Consider the following 27,648-nt stretch of genomic DNA (forward strand, 5'->3'; position numbering starts at 1 on the left):
GGCCAAAGTACACCATCATGGTGGACCCCACATCCATGCCTGCTGTTGCTCTCAGTTCCAGTGAGAATGTTCTTGAATGGCCCTGTCCCATAATCCCTCCTTCCACTGTTCTGTTGTGGAAGGCCCCTCAACCTGCCCCGTCTGATGGGGGTGCTCAGCCTGCCCCCCCATCCCATGTCCTCTGCCCCCTCCTTGTGGGAGTACTGGCCTGAGGTGGGTGGCTGCTGGGTCCACCGCCAGGTCCCTTTTCCCACATTGGGTTCTGGGTAGGTGTCCCTGTGTCCTTGGCCTCAAGGACACCTCAGGCGTAGCTCATCTCTTCCTCCAAAGGGTCAGGGGCACTGAGCAGCCTACTCTCAATCCCCACCAGAGAGCTCCTCCAAGGCTGGGTCCAGGCCTGGGCCTGTTCATCTCTGAGTTCCCCATACACGGCTCAGTCCCCAGGACACAGGATACGAATCAAGAGCCCTTGGTGACAAATGCATGCACTTTACTCTTTTAAGGAACATTTCGGCTTCAAGCAACCTCACATTGCTGGACTGCTTGCTTGCTTGCTTTCACAGACAGAAAAGGAGCCTGGTGTCAACAATAAAAAGCACCATAGGGGCGCCTGGGTGGCTCAGTGGGTTAAGCCTCTGCCTTCGGCTCAGGTCATGATCCCAGGGTCCTGGGATCGAGCCCCACATCAGACTCCCTGCTCAGTGGGGAGCCTGCTTCCTCCTCTCTCTCTCTGCCTGCCTCTCTGCCTACTGTGATCTCTCTCTGTCTGTCAAATAAATAAATAAAATCTTAAAAAAAAAAAAAAACAATAAAAAGCACCATAAACAGAGGGAGCATTAACTGAACAAACAACATCTAGGGAGTCTGAGCTCCCATTGTGTACTTGGAGAAGCCCGACCAATTTTTGGCTGAAGTCCATTTTCTTAGTGATTATTTACAAAAAGGTTAAAAGAAAAATCTTTTTTCCCCCACGTAGTGGAAAGAAAGAGTCGACAACTACGTCAGTGTCATTTTTGTAAGGGCTCTGTGGTTCTAATCTCTCGAGGCCTGTTCAACATGACATAATTCAGTGTAATGAATAAGGATAAGTAAACTCAAACAAGGAACCCCAAACACATAGGCAGGAGGAAATCTGGGGGTCTTCACTAAGCAAAACAGGGAATACAATTGACTGGAGAAAAGATCATTGGGTTATAGGGATTTGACAGGACATGGTGCTTCACTGCTTTCAAATCCTTATCATTTGAAATAATGTGTAAGCAATTCCCTTCCCTTTGAAGGGGTGCAGGCAAATCACCCCTTCCCGGGGATGAGCCCAATGGCAGCTGTTAAGCAAACCCCTTCTCAAAGGGGTCGAAATAACTAAAGTCCTCAAACCATTAGATACAAGGTCCTTGGGCCAGAAGTAGGTCCTTCTGCTGTGTGGGGGCTTCTGCTGCTGACGGAAGGGGCTTGGGCCTCCTGGGACAGGCAGAGGGATTCTGTGCTCTGGCTGCTGAACCAGTCAGCCCTTCTGGCTACTGTCCTCCCTCCAGGAACCCTGTGCCCCCAGCCACATGGAGGCCCTAGCTCCAGATCTTGCCAAGGCCACCCCTACCAGATTGATCTCCAACCTCCCCTTGGGGACTGCTGAGCTGAGGGAGGACGCAGCCAGAATGCACACAGCGTCCCCAGCCACAGAGAACCCCCAGGGTCCCTGAATACATCCGTTCCTTTGCTCCAGCCATTCCCATCCCCACCGCCTGGACAGTCTTCCTTCTTCCCTGCACCCCCCACCTCTATCTCCATATTTCAAACCCTTCCTGTCCCTCAAAAACCCACTTCAGCTCTCAGCTCCTATAAGTAGCCTTCCCTGACGTTGTTCCCCTCTCCCACCCACCCCAGCGGTGACAGCCTCCTACCTTACACTGGGCTAATTCACCTGCAAATCTCTCTAACCTCAGTGGGAACTGTCACGCCTCGTTCGTGAAGTTTGAGTTCATGTAGGACTATGCCATTTGAATGACGTTCGTTCCCTCTGAAAGGTTAATATACAAGAGCACATACTGTGCAGAGGTCTACTGGGGGTGATTTTTTAATCTAATAAAAAGTACTGTGGCTTGGAGAGAGGTGGTTCCTTCTTTTGGCCATTTCAGATAACGAGCAAGTTAAGGCCACAAATATAAAACTGGAAAGCTCAAAAGGCCAAGTTTCAGGTGTCCAAGGGGCAAGAGAGCAGGGACAGACACGGGCTGCTGAGGGCTGGGCTCCAAGAATGTGTCCAGGTCCTGGGCTTGGCAGAAGGCCCACAGCTGGGGAAGAGCCACTGTCCCAGCACCCAGAGTCCTGGTTGACACAGAACCTCCCCCAAGATGACCGTGACTCGTCCCTCTCCATCCACCAGTGGCATGTCCCCAGCCGAGGGGAGAGCAGCTCCCAGCTCCCAGGGATGCAGCCCTCTGCCGCTGCTGTGCTGCATTTCAGGGAAATATGTGTCGGTTGGAGGTAGGTCGTTTTAAGAGTGGAAGCATTTCTTCCCTTCATTGTTCAAACACCCTGGGTGCTTGACCTTCTGCGGATGATTCTGTCCTATCATCTGCTATGAGCTGTGGGCAGGATGATTTATGAGTGCTGGGCCTCACTCCCTGACCACAGTGCTGGGATGAATGGAATTGGTCGCCCACAGCACTACACACTTCTCATATATTATCCTGTAATGCTCCTGGTTCCTGAGCAGGGGTGCTGAAGATGAGGAATCTGGAGCTTGAGAAATATCCATTCATTCGACTGAGGCCCCAGAGCTGTCTGGAGCTCAGTGAGAAGCCTCACTAACCACCCATTTTGTAGGTAAAGAGACAGAGATCCCAAGAGACACAGTGACTTGTCCAAGGTCAGAACTGACCCTCTTCGGCTCAGCACCTGGCCCATAGTAACAAAGAACATTCTACCAATTTGGAAAGTGAATGGCAAAAGAAACACAGTTAGCTCAGAAGGACAACCATAGATTCTTAAAGATTTTTTTTTTTTATTTGACAGAGAGCACAAGCAGGCAGAGAGGCAGGCAGAGAGAGAGGAGGAAGCAGGCTCCCTGCTGAGCAGAGAGCCCGATGCGGGGCTCGATCCCAGGACCCTGAGATCATGTGAGCCGAAGGCAGCGGCTTAACCCACTGAGCCACCCAGGCGCCCCAACAACCATAGATTCTTGAAGGACCCTTGGGACCTCCACCCCCAGCCCAGCTCTCTGCTGGAATCTTCCATCAGGTCCCTACCATCTCCCTCCCTTTTGGAGTATGCTGGTTTGTTTCTTAGCCTCAGAAGAAATCAGTCTCATCTTTTCCATTGCTGGTTCTGCTGTGTCTCCCAATGCCACAAAAAAAGAAGAAGAAAAGCCCAAAACAAAAAAAAAAAACAGATCTGCATTCTCATTCACATGCTCTGACCCTTCAAACTTTCAATATGACCCGGCTCTGCCTGGTCTTCCTTTCTCCACATTAAATGTCATGAGTTCCCTCATCTGCTCCAGTGGTGACAGACACAGAGAAACCACGACACCCCAAGCCTCCTCTCCAAGGACAATTCAAAGCATGCACAAGGGTGTCCTGGTGGCTGTGCACGCTAACCCCACAACAAACCCTCACTATACCGACCCCAATGCCAAGTCTAGGGCTGGGCCCAGAGGTCACCATGGAAATAAGACAACACAGGATCTCTCTGCCCTGGAGGAACTAAGGTTTTATGAAAGAGATGGCAATAAGTAACTAAATAAGCCAGTCCGCTAATGAGGGCTGATCACAGGGAAGAAAATAAGGATGCTACCATGGAGCTGTTTTAAGAGAAGCACCAGACAAGCCAAGAGTAGGAACAGGTGTGTTCTAGGCAGAGAGGAGATGCCAGCAAGTACAAAGGTCCTGAGGCAGAAGCTGAAGATGGTGAGCAGGGAGAGAGTGAAGGAAGAAGGCCATAGATTGTCATGCAAGTTAAGGAACTTGGATTTTACCCTGAGAGCACTGGCAAGCCACCTGAGATGGTGTGTGTGTGTGTGTGTGTTTAAATACTCATAAAATTTAACATGTTAACCATTTTAAGAGTATAATTCAGTGCTATTCAGTACATTCACAATGCACAACCATCATCTCTACCTCCCCAACACTTTTGTGACCCAAAAAGAAACCCTGTACCCACTAAGGAGACACTTCTCATCCTCTCTCCCCCCAACTCCTGGCAACCACTCCTTTGCTTTCAGTCTCTCTGGATTTGCCTGGTCTGGACATTTCATATACATAGAATCATATAACATGTGGCCTTCTGTATCTGGCCTCTTTTACAAAATGTGTTTTCAAGGTTCATCCATGGAAGAACATGTATCAGTACTTCATTCCTTTTTGTTGCTCAGTAATATTCCACTGTGTGGCTGTACCACATCCGTTCATCCATTCATCTCATGGTGGACATTAGGGCTGGGTTCACCTTTTGGCTCCTGTGGATAATGGATGCTATGAACATTCCTGTACAAGTTTTTGTTTGAACACCTGCTTTCAATTCTTTGGGGTGTATACCCCAGAGTGGGTTTGCTAGGGTCCTATGAGTGATTATATGTTTAACTTAGTGAGAAAGCCCTAAAACATTTTCCACAGCAGCTGCACCATTTTACCTTCCTACTGGCAATGTTTGCGGATTCTAATCTTCCACATCCCTATCAACACTTACTTTCTTTTGTTGTCATATCTTCATTTTTGTTTTGATAGTCGCCATCCTAATGGGTATGAAGTGGTGTCTTGTGGTTCTGTCATTTTCTTAGTGACTAACAATGCTGATTATCTTTTCACATGTTTATTAGCCATTCAGATATCTTATTTGAAGAAATACCTATTCAAATACTCTATCCATTTATTTCCTGGATTCTAGACTCATCTAAAACTTGTCTTGCAAATATTCTCTCCCATTCTGTGGATTGTCTTTTCTCTTTCTTGGTAAGCGTCCTTAGATGTGCAAAAGTTTAAAATTTTGATAAAGTCTAATTCATGTATTTTTTGTCTTTGGCTGCTTGTGCTTTTGGTGTCATATCTAAAACTCCATTGCCAAACTCAAGGTCATCAATTTTTACTTCTTTTTTTTTTCTTAGAGCATTATGGTTTTAACTCTTACATTTAGGTCTTTAATGCATTTGACTTTTAAAAAAATATTTTATTTATTTGACTGAGAGATCACAAGCAGGCAGAGAGGCAGGCAGAGAGAGGGGAGGAAGCAGGCTCTCTGCTGAGCAGAAAGCAGAGAGCTTGTTTTTCTATTCTCTATTTCATTTATCTCATTTATCTCTCTGCTGAGCAGAGAGCCTGATGCGGGGCTCGATCCCAGGACCCCAGGATCATGACCTGAGCCGAAGGCAGAGGCTTAACCCACTGAGCCACCCAGGTGCCCCTCTTTGATGCATTTGAGTAAGTTTTTGTATATGGTGTCAGGTAGAGGTCCAAATTCATTATTTTACATGTGGACACCCAGTCTTCTCCGCATCTTTTGTGGAAGAGACTATCCTTTCCCTATTGAATGACATTGGTACCCTTGTTGAAAATCCATTGCCCATATTTCTAGACTCTCAATTTTATTTCATTGATCTTCAAGTCTATCCTTAGGTCAGTACCACACTGTTTTGACTGTTGTAGTTTTTTCCTTAAAGATTTTTTTTTTTTAGAGAGAGAGCATGCTGAGGGAGGGGGCAGAGGGAAAGGGAGAGAGAAACTCAAGCAGACTCTGTGCTGAGTGTGGAGCCTGATGTGGGGCTCAATCTCACAATTCTGAGATCTTGTGACACTGAGATGACCACCGGAGCCAAAACCAAGAGTTGGACGCTTAACTGACTGTGCCACCCAGGTGCCCCTTTTGATTGTTGTAGCTTTATAGTTAAGTTTTGAATTGGAAAGAGTTCTCTAACTTTGTCTTCTTTTTCAAGATTGTTTTGGCTATTTTAGGTTCTCTGGGATGGTTTTTTCTACTTTCAAGAAAAAAGGCCGTTGGAATTTTGATATGGATTTTACTGAATCTATACATTGCTTTGGGCAGTACTGCCATCTTAATAATATTAAGTCTTCCAATTCATGAACATGTCATTCCATTTATTTAGGTCTTCTTTAATTTCTTCTTCAATTTTTTTTATTTAGTTTTCAGTGAATATCTCATCTTTTTGGTTAAATTTATTCCTCAGTATTTTATGATCTGTAAGTTTGTTGATCTGGTGCCCTACAGCTTTGCTGAATTTGTGTATTAGCTTTATTAGTTGTGTGTGTGTGTGTGTGTGTGTGTGTGTGTGTGTGTGTGTGTATTCTTGGGGATTTTCTATACATAGGACTGTGTCATCTGCTAATAGGAAGTTTTACTGCTTCCTTTTCAATTTTTCTTTTTATTTCCTTTTCTTATCTAGAACTTCTAGTACAATGGAGAAGAGCCATGGTGAAAATAGTTATCCTTGTCTTGTTCCTGATCTTAGGGGAAAACATTCAGTTTTTTACCATTGAATATGATGTTAGTTGTGGGTTTTTCATAAATGCCCTTTATCATGTTCAGGAAGTTACCTCCTAGTCTGACTTTGCTGATGTTTTTATCATGAAAGGGTGTTGGATTTTGTCAAATCCTTTTTCTGCAACAGTTGAGATGATCATGTGAGGGTTTTTTTCCTTCAGTCAATGTAATGTATTGTACTGATTGGTTTCTTACATTGAACTGCCCTTGCATTCCTGGAATAAATCCCACTTGGACATGGTGTATAATCCTTTTGATATACTGTTGGATTTGGTTTGCTCATATTGTGTTGAGGAGTTTTACATCTACTATTCATAAGGGGTAATGGTTTATCGTTTTCTTCTCTTGTGATGTCTTTGCTTGGCTTTGGTATAGGGCCAGGCTCATAGAGTAAGTTAGAAAGTGTTTCCCTCCTCTTCATTTTTTGGAAGTTTGAGAAGTATTGGTATTAATTCTTCTTTAAATGTTTAGTAGAATTCACCAGTGAAACCATCTGGTCCTGGACTTTTCTTTGTTGGGAAATTTTTGAGGACTGATTCAATCTCTTTACTTACTATTTTCTATTTCTTCTTTAGTTGGTTTTGGTAACCTGTGTGTTTTTAAGAATTTGTCCATTTCATCTACTTTGTCTAATTTGTTGGCATACAATTGCTCATAGTATTGTTTTGTAATCCTTCTCTTTCTGTGAGGTCAGTATGTCCTTATAATGAAAATGTCCTCATTTTCATTTCTGATTTTAGTAATTTGAGTTTTTTCTCTTTTTTTCCTAATCAGTCTAGTGAAAGGTATGCAAATTTTGATGATTGTTTCAAAAACCAACTTTCGGGAGAACCCTCCTAAACTATTGGTGGGAAAGCAAGCTGGTGCAGCCACTCTGGAAAAGAGCATGGGGGTTCCTCAAAAAGTTGAAAATAGAGCTACCCTACGACCCAGCAATCACACTACTGGGTATTTACCCTTGTGTGTAAAGACACAAATGCAGTGATTTGAAGGGGCATGTGCACCCGAATGTTTATAGCAGCAATGTCCACAATAGCCAAACTATGGAAAGAACCTAGATGTCCATCAACAGATGAACGGATAAAGAAGATGTGATATATACATACAATGGAATACTATGCAGCCATCAAAAGAAATGAAATCTTGCATTTGCAGCAACGTGGATAGAACTACAGGGTATTATGCTGAGTGAAATAAGTCAATCAGAGAAAGACAATTATCATATGATCTCCCTGATATGAAGAATTTGAGAGGCAATGTGGGGGTTGCGGGGGTTAGGGAAGGAAAAAATGAAACAAGATGGGATCAGGAGGGAAACACACCATAAGAGACTCTTAATCTCACAAAACAAACTGAGGGTTGCTGGGGGAAGGAGGGAGGGAGAGGGTGGTTGGGTTATGGACTTTGGAGAGCATATGTGCTATGGTGAGTGCTGTGAAATGTGTAAAATTGGCAATTCACAGACCTGCACCCCTGGGGCTAATAATACATTACATGTTAATAAAAAATTTTAAAAAACAACTTTCGGTTTCACTGATTTTTCTCTACTGTTTTTCTGTTCTCTATTTCATTTATCTCAACTCTGATATTTATTTCCTCCCTTCTCCTAGCTTTGGCTTAGTTTGTTCTTAATCCAGTTACTTTAGATGGAAGGTTTGGTTATTGATTTGAGATTTTCTGTCTTTTTAAAATGTGTATTTGAGTGCTCACTTCAGCAGCACATACACTAAAATGTATATTTGATAGCTATAAATTTCCCTCTGAGCACTGCTTTTGCTGTATCCCCTAAAATTTTGGTATGTTGTGTTTTCATTTTCATTCATCTCTACGTGTTTTCTAATTTCCCTTGTGATTTCATCTTTGAATCATGTTGTTCAAGAGAGTTTTGTTTAATTTCTACATATTTGTGAATTTTCTCGTGTTTCTTCTGTAATTGATCTCTAGCTTCATTTCACTATAGTTTGAAAAGACACTTCTATGATTTCAATCTTCTTAAATCTATTGAGACTTGTTCTGTGGCCTGACATTTAGTGTATTGTGGAGAATTTTTTGCATGCACTTGAGAAGAACGTATGTCTTCTGCTTTGTTGAGTGAGTGTTCTGTGCATGTCTGTTAAGTCTAGTTGGTTTGTAGCATCCAAGAGTTGTAAGCAGTGCAGTTATATGATTAAATTCCTATTTTTTAATTTGTCATTCTGCCTGCGGTTTGGAGAACTGACTGGAGAGGAAGAGATTGCTGCCCACCTCCAGGTGAGAAGGGATAGTGCCTGGACTCGGGGATGGCAGAAAAGTTAGAGAGTAGCAGATGTTTTCAAGCAAGTAGAGGCAGGAAGTAGGCTTCCTGCTAGATGAGAGATGATCCACAGTCTAAAAGGAATAGATGGGTCCTGGGATGACCTGCAGGGAATCTACCTGGAGTGCCCTTGACCTAGCTTGGTCACGACCAGCCAGAGTCAAGGAGAACCACACCAGACTGCCTTCCCTCCTTCAGGATTACCTGAAACTGACTCCATGTGAAAATCACAACTCTCCAACATCAGCCTGAGAATGGTGGGAGAAGGGTGTTGCCTTGCAGAGAATGCTACCACAAGACTTATTTTTTAGGAAATAATCAACCTTTCTATAAAAAGCACGGTACCTTCCTGAAGACTTCTCCTTCACATACATTAGATCATTTATGTTTCAAAATACCCAAAGGAGAGGAATCCTACCATTTCTCATCAACATATAGCAAGTGCTATCTTAAACTGTACCTGAATATTTGTGCTTTGTCCTTAGCTGGGAGGCTAACCCCTGGGGAACAAAAGACATATACTGTGTTGCCAGCCCCTGACTATGCCAAGGGCTATGAAATTAAGGAAGGTGAGCCTGAGGTAACTCCCTCTGGGATCCCAACCTCTCCTAGAAGAAGTCCAGGCTTAGCAATTTCTAGCACTCCCAGCTGAGTTAACAAGCAGTCACCACAGTGGCTTTCCAAAGACCTCCGAACAGAAAGCATGAGTGCTACTTGGGGTCTCAGCATAGCCTTTGCCTAAGATGGCCCCAACATCCTCCTTCACTGGGAAATGGCGTGGTACCTGGGGGACCCCTTGCCAAGCTCAGCATCATTGTTGACACACCAGAGTCACATGAATGCTGACCTCAAGGAACAGTCACCAGGGGCCTGGGGGATGGAGGGTGGAATCCATGCTCCAAATGTGTGAGACCAAAAGAGAAGATCAGACATGTTCAATGACCTTCCATGTGCACTGGGAAGCTAGTACTGGGAGAGACCCCACCACAACAAGCCTAGGGATGGGGCATGGTGACTGATATCACAGCCCCTCTCACCCTGCTTTATGCTAGAGCTCCTTCCCCATGACTCACTGTCTCCCTAACCAGCCTGTGTGATAGAACAGAGGCTGTGACTCGTTCTCACCTGGAGCCCTGCCTCCCTAAAAGAAGCCCATACACATCTAAGGAAACACACACCATTTTGCATTAACTTGGAAGAGTCACAGCTTCCCAATCTCTCCTCGTTGTGTGTGTAGACCTAGTTTTCACTCATCTGAAACATGTGCTATCACTCTCGGTGGACAAGGCTGTGGAAAGCAGAAGTTCCCGCACCTGCTCCAAAGGGATCTGATAGCACAACCCCTATGGAAGGCAGCTTGACAATCTCTCAGAATTACAAAGACACACTCGTGTTGGCCCGGCAACCCCACCCCCTGGAACGGATACTTCATTTATACTTCTGCAAATGTGAAATGGAAATGCAAGGTTACTCACTGCAGCACAGTGTGTCATAACAAGATAAACAACTTAAGTGTTCAACAACAGGCTTTGGATTCAGTAAACTATGATACATCCATGTAACCAAGGGCTAGACTATTTTAAAAATGAGGAGGAAGGGCGCCTGGGTGGCTCAGTGGGTTAAGCCTCTGCCTCTGCTCAGGTCATGATCCCAGGGTCCTGATATCGAGTCCCGCATCGGGCTCTCTGCTTGGCGTGGAGCCTGCTTCCTCCACTCTCTCTGCCTGCCTCTCTGCCTACTTGTGATCTCTCTCTGTCTTATAAATAAATAAAATCTTTAAAAAAAAAAAAAAAACGAGGAGGAAGCTTCTTATGTGCTGATAGGGGAAAAAAATTCCAAGATCTATTGCTAAATGGAAAGAAAGCAAGGTGGAAGACTGCATTTAGTTTAAAATAAGAACCAATTTTGGGGCACGTGGGTGGCTCGGTTAAATGACTGCCTTCGGCTCAGGTCATGATCCTGGATCCCAGGATCGAGTCCCACATCGGGCTCCCTGCTCTCATGCTCTCTCTCTCTCATTCTCTCTCTCTCTCAAATAAATAAAATCTTAAAAAAATAAAATAAAATAAGTACCAATTTTAATATATACGTAAAAGACACAAGGTAGCTCTGGTTGCCTCCCGGGGGAATCACAGGGTGGGAGGTCAAGGGCAGGCTTTATTGCATGGACTTTTGCAACTGTTGACTTGTGAATCAGATAAAGACACTGCATATGAAGAAAGTGACCACATGAAAGTAAACACTTACATGTCTTGCTCCGGATATCTGAGCTGGCCTTCCACCCAAGCACAGGCAGCAGCTCTGGCTAAACGGTTTTTCAATCTCTGTAACAGGCCTGGGGAAAAATCTGGCCCCAGACCCAGGTGCACGATCCTGCACTCCCACCCCTGCTCTGCCTCTGGCTCTCATGCACCATAGCATCTGAAGGGTCTGCTCAAGTCCAGGAACCAGACTTGTCCAAAGAAAGACACACACAGCCCTGCTCACCACAAATATTTCTGTCCCAAGAACCGCCAGCCAACCTTGACCACCTGAGCCTCTCCTTGCTGAGGATACGTGGAACTAAAGGGGAAGGGTGAACGCATAGCTCCGCCTTCCAGGGTTGGTCTGGACTGGCCTGGTCTCCTGGTCACCACCACCCCCAAACACTTTTAATGCCCACTTCTCTCCAGACCCAGGGCCCTGCGTGTATACCCGCTCACCAAGTGCTCACTACCTGAGTGGCTGCTCATCATGCGGACAGCCTTGGCCTTGGCCAGTTCCAGGGCGGTGATCCACTGCTGCCGCTCCACCTCCGAGCTGGCCTTGAGGTGGTAGGTCCTTGCCCCACTGGTCAGCACGATACCGCAAGAGTCCTCCGTGTCAAAGTGTGCGGTGGACAGGTTGATGGTGCCGCGGCAGGTGTGAGCCATTTCCCCCTGATTTCTGTAGGATGCAAGAGAAGGAATGGAGTGAGGCTCCCAAACTAAATAGCTCTAGACTGAAGAAAGCCTCAGGGCAAATCTTCAGAATCTCAGACCTTTGGCACTGGGGGAGACCCTGGAGTCGGAGCTGGATGGGACTGACTGGAAGAGGCTTGGCTGGGTGGAGATGGCAAAGGGAGGAAAGGCCTGCATCAGGGCCAACTGCAGGGGCGCCTGTGGTGCACTGAGCCCTTGCAGACACCAGGAAATGGAGAAGGGTGACCCTCTAGTGTCTTGCGAGGCAGTGTAGTCCTCTAACTCCACTCCAGCCTCCTCCCACCTGTAGTCTCAGAACCACAGAGTTGGAGCAGGGGATACTCTGCCACTGAAAATGAGATTAGGGACCTGGAACCTCAGGAAATGAACTTGGAAGCACCCACTAGCTGGAGTGAGTTGGAAACAGGAGCGAGCTGGGAACTGCAATGGCTGGCCTAATGCAGTGTGACCTCATGATGGGGACTGAGCCTTTCTTTGGTTATAAGATTGTAGAGCTAATGGTACCAAATTAAGGGGAAGCTGAGGTGACCAAAGTGTGGGACATTTCCAGCTGTGACCAGTGTCTGAAAACGGAGAGCAACCATCATGACTGGATCTGCTTAACTCACCCCTTCAAACACTCAAAGGAAATTCAGCACCCTCATGATGTCCCAAATCTCCTTCCACAGAGAGGGTTGGAAAAGGAGGAGCCATTGGTCAGCATGTAACACTGCCAACAACAGGAGCTCATTCGGTAATTCTGTGGCCCTTTGATGCTCCTTCATTCCCCCTGGCCATTCCTCATCTGTCACTTTCTTGATTCTTCTACCAGTCCTATTTTCTTAAAGATTTACTTATTCATTTTTAGAGAGTGAGAGCATATACACAAGTGAGTTGCAGGTGGGGCAGGGGGAGAGGGAGAAGAGAATCTCAAGGCGGCTTCCTGCTGAGCACGGAGCCCAACAAAGGGGCTGCCCATGGAGCTCGATGCTAGGCTCCATCTCACAACTCTGAGATCGTGTCCTGAGCCAAAATCAAGAGTCAACTGCTTAACCCATTGAGGCGCCCCTCTTCTACCAGTTCTAAAGTCAAATGAAGTGACACTCAGTAAGACATTCGGCTTTCATGTGAATAGCAGTCGCCTTTCCCGATTCCCTCCTGCTTTGGTTGCGTTCCCTAGAGAAGATGACATAGTTTATATCTGAGGAGAGGTCCAGCTCAAAGGTGCTGACATCTTCCACTTGAAGGAGACCCCTTCTAATTTACAAAACTAGAAAACTGGGCATGCCTATTGGAAGCTTGCCCTTTTGGGTTCAAGGACTTTTAGGTTAGACCTATTCACGTATTAAACAGTCTAGTAATTAACCAAAAATGCCACTGTGGCTCAGCTCAAAAAGGAGAAGGGCGTGAATATTCCAGACAGAGGGAACCGAAGAGGCAAACACCACGAGACCAAGTGGAGTTTACAGCTTTCAGAGAACAGGAAAAAGTTCCGTGTGGCTGGAGCACTGAGAGCAGCAGAGTGAATGAAAAAAAGATGACGCTGGTAAATTTTATAGGGACCGAATGTAAAGCCTTGCAGATTGTGTTAAGGATTTAGACTTTTATCTCAAAACTAAAACAGTGGGCCTAAATGGGGGAAAAGAAGTACCTGGAGTGAGAAAGGATATGGAAGCTTGGCCACTGTGTGGTATGAGGGCTGGGCTGGAAGTTATCCGGTGGCTATTGTATTGGATTACAACCCACTGACCAAAATAAATACCCTGAGTCCATGCTGAGGTAAGTATATAGTTGAAGGGATAGATGAATGGGGAAGAAGGGACAGATCTTCCTTAATAAAAGCAGATATGATCATAGAAATAGAAAATCACTGAATGCAATGTGGGATTCTGGATTGCATTATAAAATTTTCAAAAAAGACATTAGAGAAAAACTTATGAAATATGAGTAAGTCAGAGGTTTAGTTGATAGTATCATACAATGTTAATTTTCCACTTTTGACAATTGTACTTTGCTGAGATAAGATGTTAATGTTAAGGGAAGCTAGGTGACTAGTATATGAGAACTCTTTGTACTTGCAACTCTTCTGTAAGACTGGGTTTTTTTTTTTTCCTTTCTTTTTCCTCTTGTTAGTAGTAGATCACCAGTTTATTATAAAAGTACACAACTCAGGAACAGACAGATGCAAGATACATAGGATAAGGTGGGGGAAAGGCTATGGGGTTTCCATGTGTTCTGAGCACATCACATCCCCAAATCTCCACATGTTAACACCTGGAAACTCTGTGACTTCAAAATTAAAAATAAAAATTTTTAATGGTGCCATCGCACTCTTCCCAGGACCATAGCTAATATGAAATCTTGTATCTGAAACTTGAATTCACTCGCCCTCAGGCTCAGTGATGGAGATATTCCCAAGGTCACTGAAGGACAGAAGCCCTAAACCACCCCCATAATGTCTGGTTCTGGACTAGGTTCCTCACAGAGTGAGGTGAAGGCCCTCCAAAAATCACTAGAGAGGGATAGGGTGGCTGGGCGATGGACAGTGGGGAGAGTATGTGCTATGGTGAGAGCCATGAATTGTGTAAGACTGATGATTCACAGACCTGGACCCCTGAAGCAAATAATACATTATACGTTAATAAAAAAAAATAAAATAAAATAAAAATCACTAGAAAAAGAAGAGTAGAGTGGTAGGTAAGTCTTAGGGAAGGAGGGAGAATCTCCCAATCAGGACAAACTGAAAATCTAAATTCAAAACCCATGAAGAAAATCAATGCTAACAAAGAAAACAACAAAGTCAAATGCTAAGCAGATAAATCACTTCACACAAAAATGGATCTATCAGAAAGATATTTTTAAATGAATATATATAGGCTAAATATTCTCAAAGATAAATGTGTAACATCAATAAAGAGCAATAATTTGTGAAACAAAAGCTGGAAAAACAAAACAACAGGTAGACATGAAAAAGTAACAGGAGATTACAGCAAATGAAAATATAGCAGATAAACTTCACCAGTCACCCAGCATCCGCATCGAAATTTAGCCGTAACTCTTTGTAACTAGAGTTAATTTTCATTAAAAGACTTAGGGAGATTAATTCTTCAGTTTTAGTTTTCTGCATTATTGTCTCTACACATGTGAATTTAGGAATTAAAGGTGCATTAAAACCATCAAGGTCCAATACGTTTGCTTGTCTTGGAACTTAACTCTGTTCTTTTTTCTTTAAATGTTTTGTGGTCAATCCATCCTCCACCAGTAGCCTGTTTTTTTGTCCTGTTACTCCGTTTTTTAAAAATTCACTTTGGGAAATTTTCAATTTCAATTTCAGAGTAGGTCCCAAAGGGTCTAAAATTCAGGGACATTTCCTAAAATTCACGCTATTTTCTGGGAGTAGTGCACCCACCCATGTTGCCTGTAAAAGTTTTTGTTTCTCCCACTGTGAGTTCTGGCTGAGGCAAGCCCTTCTATGAGAGTTGACCTTCTAGGGCCACCCAGCAGCCCAGATGGTAGAAAAGTTAAGCCCCACTCATGGCACACTGTGAAGTTGGGTTTGCCAGCTACACTGGCAACTCCTGTCCTACCCGACCTGGGAGGGGAGCTTTGGAGGTGTGCAAAAGCCCCAAACTATCTATTGTCATCGAGCCCTGGGCATCTTCAGTGCCTCAAGACAAACTAGGCCGTGTCCTAGGTCCTGCCATTTACGTCAGACCCCATATCCAGAGCACGTGATCATTTATCTTCTGCCAGTTTTTAAAAGAAATCGTCCTGTGGCATTACTTTACATTTGGTGGACATTTCAAGCATTTAGAACAAGTAGAGACAAACTATGGAACACCTGCAATAAACTTAACTATAAGAGAGGCTAACTACAAGTAACATCATTCTACGTAAGTCACACTGACTCTCAACCAAATAATATTCATCCAGTTCTCATGGCCAATATCCTCGGCAGCAGAGATGAGAGTATGACAGCAGCTATCAGAACCTGGAAGTCTCTAATAGTTGATGTTAGCACTTTGGCTAGTGGCTAACCCAACCCACCTATATTGAGTACAAACCTTAGGCACCAACTCAGAGTCCCTAAACCACTTCTCTTATCACTCTTGGTACCTCATTTGGCTTGAGTCACCACTCCATTTCTGGGCTTGGAAGGGATGCTGAGTGTCAGGGAATGGGATCTGGCTTCCTGACTGGCTATCAAGAGACTGGATTTTTGCACCCCACTAACGAGAAGAGGTTAGCACCCCACAGGCTGAACAGTGACCAGTGGCCAGCGGGAAATAGACAGGAAGGTAAAGTCTCCTGATTTTTGCCCCTCGGGGGACCTTTCCAAAGTATACTTTATCCTTGCAAACCTTCTGGAGAAGTCGATGAGCCCAGAGAACATGAGTAGTCTCTGTGACCACAGTTTGCTATGAAGTGGGGGCCATCCCACTAAAGTCTCACATCACATTGCATCTTCCCCTGGTCTTTCTTCACCTTTTTGCCTCCACCTCACCAAGGCTCATCTTGCTGAGTGTCCAACCTACCAGTAGGAGGGACTGACACTAAACCTCCATGGCATGACCCACTCCTTGGGAACCACAAGAAGCCACCAACCAGATTAGATCACTTTCACCTTGGCAGGGGTGCAGGGGGTTGAGATATTTTTCCTTAGTGGAATCAACATGTTTTCTGGTAACAGGGTTGCCTTCGGCAGCACTACAGTCCACAGTTACCGAATCCTCACTTGCTGGCCTGGATTCTCATATGACACAACCTCAGGCCGAGTCACCCATTTCAACCAAGGCAGTGAACCAATGACTACTGACTGGAGTTCACTGATCTCCTTGGGAAACCCTGTTGTCACTCACGAGCCACCAGCCTGACAGAAGAATGGAATGGCTTGTTGAAGGCTCAGCTGGGGCATCTACTGAGGAGATCTATTATGTGTTTGAGGGTCTATCCTCCAGGATGAAGTGTATGTCTTGAACTGACAACTGATATCTGGGGCCATATCCTGTATGATTATAGAAGGTGGGTCCGGGAGTGGCCCTGCTCACCATTGCCCACGATGACCTCTGGCAGAGTTTGTGCTCCCCATCAGCTGGGCTCAGCTGGGTCAGAGGTTCTCCTTCCAGGGAAAGGGAAAACACAACACAAAAAGGCTTCCATTCAATTGGAAGCTGACACTACTCCCCGGCCACTTTCTGCTCCTCGGGACAGTGACCAACAGACCAAAAAGGGAGTGACAGTACTGCTGGGGTTACTGATGCTAATTGCTGTGGAGAGTGAGGTTAGTGGCACATATGGGGATGGGAGGGGAATGTCTGGAATCAAGTTGGAAGGAATCCCTGGGGACTCTCTCAGTATTTCCATGTCTCCTAATGGTTATGAACAGGCAAAGCAACAAGGAACTCAGAGCCCTCAGGACAAACGTCACAGACCAGCCAAAGTGCTAGCAGAGAGTGAAGAGTTCTAGAACAGGTGGTGGAGGAGGAGGAAGATCACGAATATCAGTTATACTGTCAGGACAGACTCAGCAGCAGCAAATGGGCTTGTCTCGAAGCCTTCCTGCTTCCGTCTTCCAGGGAATCCCAGCTGGCCACCCAGAAAGGGACGCTGTCACTGGCTGGACTTGCACCTCCCCTTCCAGGGAAGGAGTAAAGATGTCTTCGTTCTCTCAGGAGAATGGAGGTCCCCACATCGTAGGAGGAGAGCTGACACCATGGGAGGGCACGAGTGGACCTGAGTAGCGCAAGGTGTGGAGCATATTGGACACAAACCTTGTGCACCTTCTCAGATTCCCTCGACCACCTCCTTCTCTGTCTCTCTCTCAGTCGGTACCTCATCTTTGCCCAATCGTCCCTTCACTTCTGGTCTTTCGTGAAATGCCACACTGGGAAATGGGAGGTGAAAGCAGAAGGGGCAGATAAAGTCCCCCTCCACTCTTCCTTCTGCAGACTTCTCGGGGGTATGTTTTCTCCTTGCATATCTTCCGGAGAAGTCCATGTGCCAGACCTGCTGTGTCTCTCTGCAGCTCACTATGGTGTGACATCCATCCTCCCACTTCCTGTTTCTGCCTCTCTGCCCTGGGATTGCATCTCTCACACAAAGTGTCCTCTCTTGGGGCGCTTGGGTGGCTCAGTTGGTTAAGCATCTGCCTTCGGCTTTAATAGTGATCCTGGGGTCCTGGGATTGAGCCCCCCCCCATTGGGCTGGCTCCCTGCTGGGAGCCTGCTTCTCCCTCTGCCCCTTCCCCCACTCATGTGTAAGCTCAGGCGTGTTCTCCCCCTTCTCTCTTTCTCTAAGGTAAAAAAATCAACCTTTTTTTTTTTTTTAAAGTGTCAGCTTTTTAATCCTTGCCTTGGGCTATGTTTTCTAGAGGACCTTTATTAAAAAAAAAAAAGTCCACAGGCAAAAAAAAAAATTGACAAGCCACATATTTGAATGCAAACCCATTGAAAGACAAAAGATACTGATCTGGAGCAAAGCACTTAGCCTTGTGTGTGACTTTCATTCAATGCTAGCTCAAGCTGAATCTGATTCATTGGCAAATTCCGCTCCAATCTTCCAAATCCAAATTCAGCAAGTACTTCCTATCTGTCACTATATATAGGAATTGTGCTAGAAACTGGAGAGGGGGTAAATATAAAGATAAATAAAACACATTTTCTGGCCTCAAAGAACATTCTGTCTTGTGAGGAAGACAGGCCTGTAAATGGTAAGCTACTATTTTTTTTTAAAGATTTTATTTATTTATTTGACAAGAGAGAGAGATCACAAGCAGGCAGGGAGGCAGACAGAGAGAGGAGGAAGCAGGATCTCAGCAGAGCAGAGAGCCTGATGCGGGGCTCGATCCCAGGACGCTGGGATCATGACCTGAGCCGAAGGCAGAGGCTTTAACCCACTGAGCCACCCAGGCGCCCTGGCAAGCTACTATTTAATAGGCAGAGGAAAATAAATTCAAAATGGAGTATTCACTTTATGAAAATTCATTGAGTTGCAGCCTTATAATTTACCTACTTTTCTGCATGTATGTTACACACATGCAGTATATTGTGTGTATATTGTCAATAAAAAGTTTGTTTTAAAAACAAACTCAAGGGGTGCCTGGTGGCTCAGTCATTAAGGGTCTACCTTCAGCTCAGGTCATGATTCCAGAGTCCTGGGATCGAGCCCCACAGCGGCCTCCCTGCTCAGCAGGAAGCCTGCTTCTCCCTCTCCCACTCCCCCTGCTTGTATTCCTTCTCTCCCTGTGTCTCTGTCGAATAAATAAATAAAATCTTAAAAAAAAAAAAAACCTTCAAAATGGAAGAATAGGTTGCCAGTGGTGGGAGCTCAGGAGACAGAAGGACCCTCTCTGTCCTAGAGGGATCAAGGAGGTACACTGGAGCAGAATTTCAAACGGTGGGGGGACTCTGCCCAGGCAAAGGCTAGAAGGAGAACTAAACCAACCCAGAGCAGTGGTGTGGGGGTGTGTGGCTCTGGGAAAGCCCAGAAGAGAAGGTCCATACATGGCCTGGCTTGATGAGGGGTGTTAAAAGTTAAACTGTGTCCCCCAGGAAGATATGTTGAAGTCCTCATCCCTGTTACCAGCAAATGTGACATTATTTGGAAATATGGTCTTTAAAGATATAATCAGGTTAAGATGAGGTCCTTAGGGCGGGCCCTAATCCAGTACTGGACTGGTGTCCTTCTAAGGGGAGGAAGAAAAACACAGAGACACAGGGCAGTAGGGAGGGACGTGATGCATCTACAAATCAAGGAACACCAAGGGTCCCTGGCAAACATCAGAAGTGAGCCAGGACTGGAACCACACCTCCCCTAGAAGATTCAGAGAGAGCATGGCCCTGTTAAGCCCTTCTTTTTGGACTTCCAGCCTCCAGAACTGTGAGAAAATTAATTTCTACTGTTTGAAGCCACCCAGCTGGTGGGGTTTTCTTACAAAATTCCTAGGACACTAACATGATGTTTGAACAGATGAGCGCAGGAATGGCCTTTTAGAAGCTTCCATGCAGCTGAGCTGGTTTCTTTCTACGCATCTACCTTGGGGCTGGATTTCAGCCTTCCATACAGGCCCCACCTAGAACATTCAGGAGCCCATATGGCTCCTCTTGTTTCTAGAGCAGCTCTGCCCCAGAACTACCCATCACAGCTCAGAGCTCTCTCTTTGTCCTATTCCAGTGGGGCTGGAGCACCCAGCATGGTCTTCAGCAGAGATTCCAGGATTCAGGTTCCACCAAGGACACGCATTAACATAAGACTTAAATGTGGAAGCAGGTTAGGAGGGAAATGAGCAGAAGAAAAGTGATCCCCTGGGGTGGCAGGAGCTGTGACAGGGGAGCGGCTTTCATCGCCATCAGCTTCCTGATTCCGTGGCTCCCTATAGCAGCATCAGCCGCCTCCCAGGTGAGCTAGTGAGAGTCTGGGGACCCGAGATGCTCATGACCTTCAGCTCACAGCTGTTCTGCTAGCCCTCCCAGGGACTAGGAAGCTACCTCACCCCAGACAGCACAGCCTTTCAGCTAACCCTAGCCAGGGGCATTTCTGGTATGCGCAGCTGAGTCCTGGCCAAGGCACCTTCCCAGAGCCTACATCATCTCAGAATGAATACCCGTGACCGCAAAACAAGCTTTGACGTGTGCTCTTTGGGATCTGTGGCTACCGAGGTGCGCACAGGCCAATCCCATGCATTTGCAGAGGGCTCTTTTTTGGTTTTGTTCTGGTTTGTTTTGCAAAGTTTTTAAAATCTGGATCTAGAGATGCAAAATGTATAGCCAACAACCCAGTTAGAAATAGGCAAAAGATGTGAGCAGATACTTCCAAAAAAAAAGGGTCTCCAAATGGCTAAAGAACGTATGAAAACGTGCTCAACCTCACTGAAGTCAACAGTAAGCATACATGTGATTCAGCAGTAAACCAGTGATCAGTAAACGTACGATACCGCCGTTCCACTCCTCTAGGCTTCCCTGTTAGGGATGTATGTATATGTGCGGTTTATCAAAAGACACATACTGGAATGTCTGCAGTACTCTTCCTAAAAGCCCCAAACTGCACCACCAGGAGTGTCCATCCACGCCAGAATGGATAAACAATGGTGATCTGGTTTATCCGTGCGGCGGCTCATCCAAACGGTGGAGTATTACACAGCCCGAATAAATGCGTGACAACTACACAAACAACCTGGAAACACCTCTCACATACAATGCTGAGTAGAAGAAGCCGGACACAAAGAAAACATGTTGTGTGAGTCTACTTAGACAAAGCACAGTAACAGGCAAAACTAAGCACTGGGGCAAGGAGTCAAGGTAGCAGGTCCCCTTGCGGAGCGATGACTGGAGGGGACACAGTGGGGAGGCTTTTGGTGGGGGAGGGGGGGCGCTGGTCCTGTTTTATTTCTTCAGCAGGAGCAAACGGCTTGTCACTGTGTTCATTTGGGGAACATTCTCTGAGCTGTACACTTATTTGCCACTTGTCTGTGCGCATCAAACTTAATTAAAATTACCTCTTTTTTTTGCTTAAGATATGCAGAGCTGGGGTTCTGTTGTTCTTGACTAAGAACCCACTAGCACAGGTGGATGGAGGCCAAAGAAGGGACATCAGAGGGCAGACAGTGAAGAAGGTCATACAAGAGAAACAGGCAGGAGAAACAGTATATTTCAGATCTTCTGCCTCTCAGGCCACAGGGATGCAGTTAGGAGCCTTCCAGGTCTAAGTAACAAAGTTCAGCTGATTCATTCGGCTGAGGGCTGCCTTAGGAGTGTCGCACATGGATGAGCCACTTGAGATGTGGTGGGAAAGGCAGGAATGTTACCTCCCTGTTCCAGATGCAGAGGCCGAGAGGCTTGGCTCTGTAGGCAGCTCACAGCAGGTCCCAAAGGGGACCAGGCCACTAGAGCCAGGCCCACCCACCCACCTGCAGACCTGCCTCTTACCCCCAGGGGTGCATGGACCAAAGATGGTTAAATAGCACCATCCAGAAAATGCTCCATATAGCAGCTGTCAGAAATGGCCAAACAGAAACATCTCCTGGGCAGATGACACTGTCACCATGAGACCTGACATCGTTCCGCTTTGCTTCTGGCCTCTTTTCCATTTAAAGCTTCCCTTGAGAAATGTTAAATAAATGCTGCTACACATTCTACGGGAAGGACATTTCTAATGTAATTTTTTATTTATTTTTTTTTAAAGATTTTATTTATTTATTTGTCAGAGAGAGAGAGAGCGAGCGAGCACAGGCAGACAGAGTCCAGGCAGAGGCAGAGGGAGAAGCAGGCTCCCCACAGAACAAGGAGCCCGATGTGGGACTCGATCCCAGGACGCTGGGATCATGACCTGAGCCGAAGGCAGCGGCTTAACCCACTGAGCCACCCAGGAGTCCCTCTAATGTAATTTTTTAAATAAAAGTGGAGACTTGGGAGCCATTTTCCAGTTACTGAAATTCACGTCACTCCGAGTTTACGCAAATGGAGGATGACACACAGTAATTGACAAAGGCCAGCACACTTACCCATACAACTTACACCCAGACAGTGCTTCATTCTCCATGGGAGACTGTCACAAACATGATTTCTTTAGTCCTCCCAAGAACCAAGAAAAGTGGGCAAAGCAGACATTGATTTATTTGTTCAGCAAATATTCAGTATATTGCAAACAGCAGGCACCTGCAGGAGGGAATCAGCCTCATTTTGCAGCCAAGAAAGTGGAGGAGGCCAGGAAAAGGTAAATTGTGCACTTCTGTCCATAAGATTGGTAAACAATAAAGCCAGGCTGGAGCTGGGTTTCTCTGCCACCAGCACAGGGTTCTTTCCTTAGGGAATCCTGGTGTCTCCCTCCAGAAAATGCTTTATCTGGTCATTGCTTCTATTTGGCACTTGTAAGTGAGAATGAAAGTTCCGCGAGACACAGAACTGGCCTCTTTCTCTCTCTCTCTTTTTCTAAAACTCCATTCTGAATCTGTCAATATGCTGCATGAAACCCCTTCGACCACTCTTCATTTTCTGCAGGGAAAAGTCTTTGTTCTTGGATAAGACTTACCAGCTCCTCCTGAATAGAAATCTCTTGTTTCTCCTGCCTGTGTCTCTTGTACGACTTTTCTTCATGATCCTCTCTGCCCTCTGATATTCCTTCTGTGACTGCTGTCCACCTGTGCTGGCAAGTTCTTAGTCAAGAACAACAGAAACCCAGCTCCTGACACTTTAACCAAAAAAGGAGGTATTTACTGGAAGGATCTTCAGGAGCTCATAGGATTCGTGGAAAGGCAGGAGGACAGAGCTCACAGAGCGGGGAGAGAATAAGGCAGGCTGGGCGGCCAGATCCGTGACCCAAAGTCGTGTTCTGGAGAGGACATTGCTGCCTGGGCACAGGGTGGTGATGCTCCTTGGCTCTGCACTGCCATGAAAGAATCCCCCAACTCCTGCTCTTTTAAATGTCAAGTTTGAATGAAGTTTTATATATAAGGTGGTACAACATTTTTCGAGGGCTGAAAGCAAAGAATCGTCAACCCAGAATCTGGTGCAAATATCCCCTAGGAATGATGGAAATGTTAAGGACATTCTGAAATGAAGGAAAACAAAGAGAATTTGTCACCAGAAGACCTACTCTAAAAGAATGGTGAAAGAAAGTTTCTCTAAAAAGAAAGGAAATGATAAAAAGAAAGAATCTTAGAACATCAGGAAGGAGAAAGAACATGATAAAGGAAAATATGGGTTAAGACAATAGATGTTTCTTCACTTGGGTTTTCTGAATTATGTTTGATGGCTGAAGTGAAAATTTAGATATGGTTCTACATGTATACAGAGGGAAATTTAAGACTATATCATACTATAAATGGGGGCAGGTAAAGGAACTTCCGGGGAAGTAAAGGTTCTATACTTCATTGAAACTGGTTAAATGACACCAGCAGATATGATAAGTCATGTATACATAATGTAATATATGGAGAGACCACTAAAAAAGTTAACCAAAGAGATACACTCAAAAACACTGTAGAATTAAATAGTTACCATATGACCCAGCAACTACACTCCCAGATATATAGCAAGAGAAATGAAAACATATGTCCACACAAAAACTTGTACACAAACTTTTACAACAGCATTACACATAACAGGTAGAAATAGCCCAGATATCCATCAGTAGATGAATGAATAACTACAACAAAAATGTGTATTATATAGTAGAATCATATTCATGCAATGGAATATTATTTAGCCATAAAAAGGAACAAAGTACTGGTCTATGCTACAACTTGGATGAACCTTGAACACTATGTTAAGTGAAAGAAGCCAGTCACAAAATTCCACACATTGTATGATTTCATCCATGTGAAAGTCCATGATAGGGAAATATATAGAGGCAGAGGGTATATGAGTGGTCACTTAGGGCTGGGGGAAGATTTGGGGGTAAGGATGGCAGAGTAGTGATAGCTAAAGGGTATGGGGTTTCTTTTGGAGGTCATGCAAATGTTCTAAAATTGACCGTGATGGTTACACATACCCGCGAATACATTAAAAAGCTGTATACTTTAAGTGGATGACTTCCACAGTATCTGAATCATATCACAAAATTTAGAAGAAGAATAACAACTGCAATACATTGAAAGGCATCAAGTCAAGAAGTGCATAATGATACCAAAAATTAAGTCATTACTAACCCTGGAGAGATGCTAGAAGTTCAACTCATTTGTCTGGTAACTGGTGAATAAAGGAAAGCATGGAATATTTTTCCTACCATTTCCATATTAGGAAAACTATTGGGTAAGCAAATGGTTGGATGAGGAGAAGTTTCTCTTTATAGAATTATTTCTACTAATAACTACAAAAGGAATGATAGAATATCATCATTTTGCAACCTGTACTGAACCAATGGGTCTAGGAAATTGTCCACAATGGCTGCTGGTGTGTGTGTGTGTGTGTGTGTGTGTGTGAGAGAGAGAGAGAACCAGACAACATGTGTGCCCTTTCAATACACCTGTGAATCATTCTGCCAATATAATTGACTCTTACTCTGAATCCCTAACTATCAGTTTACAGGAAATGAAGGAGACAGAAGAGTATCATAAGCAACATTACGGAGATGCAATCAGCAAAATCATGTCTGGGGCAAACTACAGAACAAATGACCTAGTTTCCTTTTTTTTTTTTTCTTTAAGATTTTATTTATTTATTTGTCAGAGAGAGAGAGCACAAGCAGGGGGAGTGGCAGGCAGAGGGAGAAGCAGGCTCCCTGCTGAGCAAGGAGCCTAATGCAGAACTCAATCCCAGGACCCTGGGATCATGACTGAGGCAAAGAAAGATGCTTAACCCACTGAGCCACCCAGGTGCCCCTGACCTAGTTTCTTCAGTCAATTAATTACAAAGAGAAAAAAGAGAGAAGGAGAACCTATAAATCAAAAGTGACTGGGGGCTCCTTCCCCTTTCCCAGGCTGTTCTCAGCCATGGGGATTCAGACAGCACAACCAGCAACATCAGGAGAGCTGAGCTCTGAGGCAGAGAGGTTTGGCTGGTATCACCGGCAAGATTAGCAACACTAAGGTCAAGAAAATTCACTGAGTTGGGATGCATGGGTCCTGGGATCAAGTCCCACAAAGGACTCCTTGCTCAGTTGGGAGCCTACTTTTCCCTCTGCCCATCAATTCCCTGCTGTGCGCTCGCTCTCACTCTCTTCCTCTCTCTCTTTTCCACAAATAAATAAATAAAATCATTAAAGAAAATTCAGCAAGTATGACTGGGTGTGGAGGAACAGACAGGATTTGGTCAGCATGGCTGAGAGAGTAGTTTCATACAGGAAACTGAGCAAATATGTAAATATATTGAGGATAGGGGGAGCCAGAGCTCTTATTGTCAGAGTCTGAAGTTGGAAATATGGAAGGGGAAGGTGAGAAGGAACTGTCTCTATCCACAGAGAGAGCCTAGAAGCAATGATGTCCCAACGGCAATGAGCACACCCAGCATACAGAATTTGGCTTCTAAATTTTCTAATAAAAGGGACTGGGATTAATCTGAGAAATGCACATTCGACTACAAGATAAACCGGGAACATGTTGTTGTTTCTAAAGTAAGGAAATGTTTAGAGTAATGGGTAACATCAAAGGGACACAGGAGGCAGTTTTAAAAGATTCCTCCTGGGGCACCTTTGTGGCTCAGTTGGTTAAGTGGCTGCCTTAGGCTCAGGTCATGATCCCAGGGTCCTGGGATCAAGCCCTGCATTGGGCTCCGTGCTCAGCGCAGAGCCTGCTTCTCCGTCTCCTTCTGCCTGCCGCTCTGCCTCCTTGTGCTCTCTCTATCTCTCTCTCCATCAAATTAATTAATTAATTAATTAAATCTAAAAAAAAAGATTCCTCCTACCCAAAGCTGGGAAAATTTGAGTATCAATATAAATGAGAGTTAATTATAATAACCCACTGGATAAGACAAAAATCCATGATGTCATACTGATATGAATAGATGAACAGGTAAGTAAGTAAAAAGCTGCTCCTTATAGTACAATGCATTCTAATAAACGTGCAAAGAATAGTGTTATAAGAAAAACCACCAACTGGCAGCCATCAAAGAAATAACTTATTTGATTCAGCCAAGAAAAACAAATGTACTAAAAACCAGTGGGATTTGTTCAAAAACTGTATTTTGCCTAGTCTCAAAGTATCTCCACATAAAACTACATTTTAATTTAATTCTAATTAATTACACATTAATTAATGATTATATTATATTCTAGTTTTATCCTAATTAATTATTCTAAGTAACTAGATTATAATTAGATTCTAATCAATTACTTACTGATTCTAATTAATTGCTTATGATTCCAATAAATTATTGATTCTGATTAATTACTTATTAATTAGTTGGTTCTGGTCAATTACTTATTAATTAATAGTTATAAGTTAACTTTATAGTGGAGAAAGTCGGCAAACACCATCTTTTTTTAATTTATTTTTTTTAAAGATTTTATTTATTTATTTGACAGAGAGAGATCACAAGTAGGCAGAGAGGCAGGCAGAGAGAGAGGAAGGGAAGCGAAGCAGGCTCCCTGCTGAGCAAAGAGCCCGATGCAGGACTCGATCCCAGGACCCCGAGATCATGACCTGAGCCGAAGGCAGCGGCTTAACCCACTGAGCCACCCAGGCGCCCCGGCAAACACCATCTTAATGAAATGATGAGAGTTACATCACTAGTAGCAGGACAAATCAATGTCACGTGCCTCCTGATATGATGCACTATGAAGGATACAGCAGTGCAACGTGCCACAAGCACGGGTCCTGAATCTAGACATAAGGGAACACTAGGTAATCCCAAACTGAGGCACATTCAACAAAGTAACTGGTATGTATTTACCAAAAATGTCCAGATCATGAAAAACAAGAAGAAATGGAAGGACTGCTCCAAACTGAAACTCAAGTGACAAGATAATCAAATGTAATCAGTGACCCTGGATTGGTTCTTGTACCTCTAAAGGACATCACTGAGACAACTGACAAAATCTGGATGGGGTCTATGGATTAGATGACAGCATCGTATCAATGTTTACACTGTGGATATAGGAGAATGCCCTTGTTTTAAGGAACACACACTGAAGTATTAAGTGGTAATAGGCATCATGTCTGAAACTTTTAAAATCTTAAGAAATACTATGGATAAATATAACAGAGAGAATGATAAGGTAAATGGAGCATAGTAACAATTTGCTGATATGAGAGATGGGTACATAGGAGCTATCTGCACTATTCTTGAAATTTTCCTCTAGGTTTGAAATTATTTCAAAATAAAAAGTTTATCTAAAAAATCTGGGGAGGGGACTCCTGGGTGGCTCAGTGGGTTAAGCATCTGCCTTTAGCTTAGGTCATGATCCCAGGGTCCTGGGATCAAGTCCTACACTGGGGTCCTTGCTCAGTGGGAAGCCTGCTTCTCCCTCTACTTGTGCTCTCTCTTTCTCTCT

At 44.6% G+C, this 27,648-nt stretch overlaps 1 protein-coding gene across 3 annotated transcripts in view; it reads right to left on the bottom strand.

Moving 5' to 3' along the window:
- OSBP2 (oxysterol binding protein 2) overlaps positions 1-27,648 on the bottom strand; it is a 160,165-nt gene that overhangs the window by 115,643 nt on the left and 16,874 nt on the right. For all 3 annotated transcript variants that reach the window (XM_047697769.1, XM_047697771.1, XM_047697770.1), the window contains exon 2: positions 11,502-11,710. In XM_047697769.1, coding sequence (XP_047553725.1) covers positions 11,502-11,710 — 209 coding nt within the window. The remainder of the gene's footprint in view (positions 1-11,501; positions 11,711-27,648) is intronic.

The sequence above is a fragment of the Lutra lutra genome, chromosome 12 (assembly GCF_902655055.1).
Source record: "Lutra lutra chromosome 12, mLutLut1.2, whole genome shotgun sequence".
Lineage (NCBI taxonomy): Eukaryota > Metazoa > Chordata > Mammalia > Carnivora > Mustelidae > Lutra > Lutra lutra.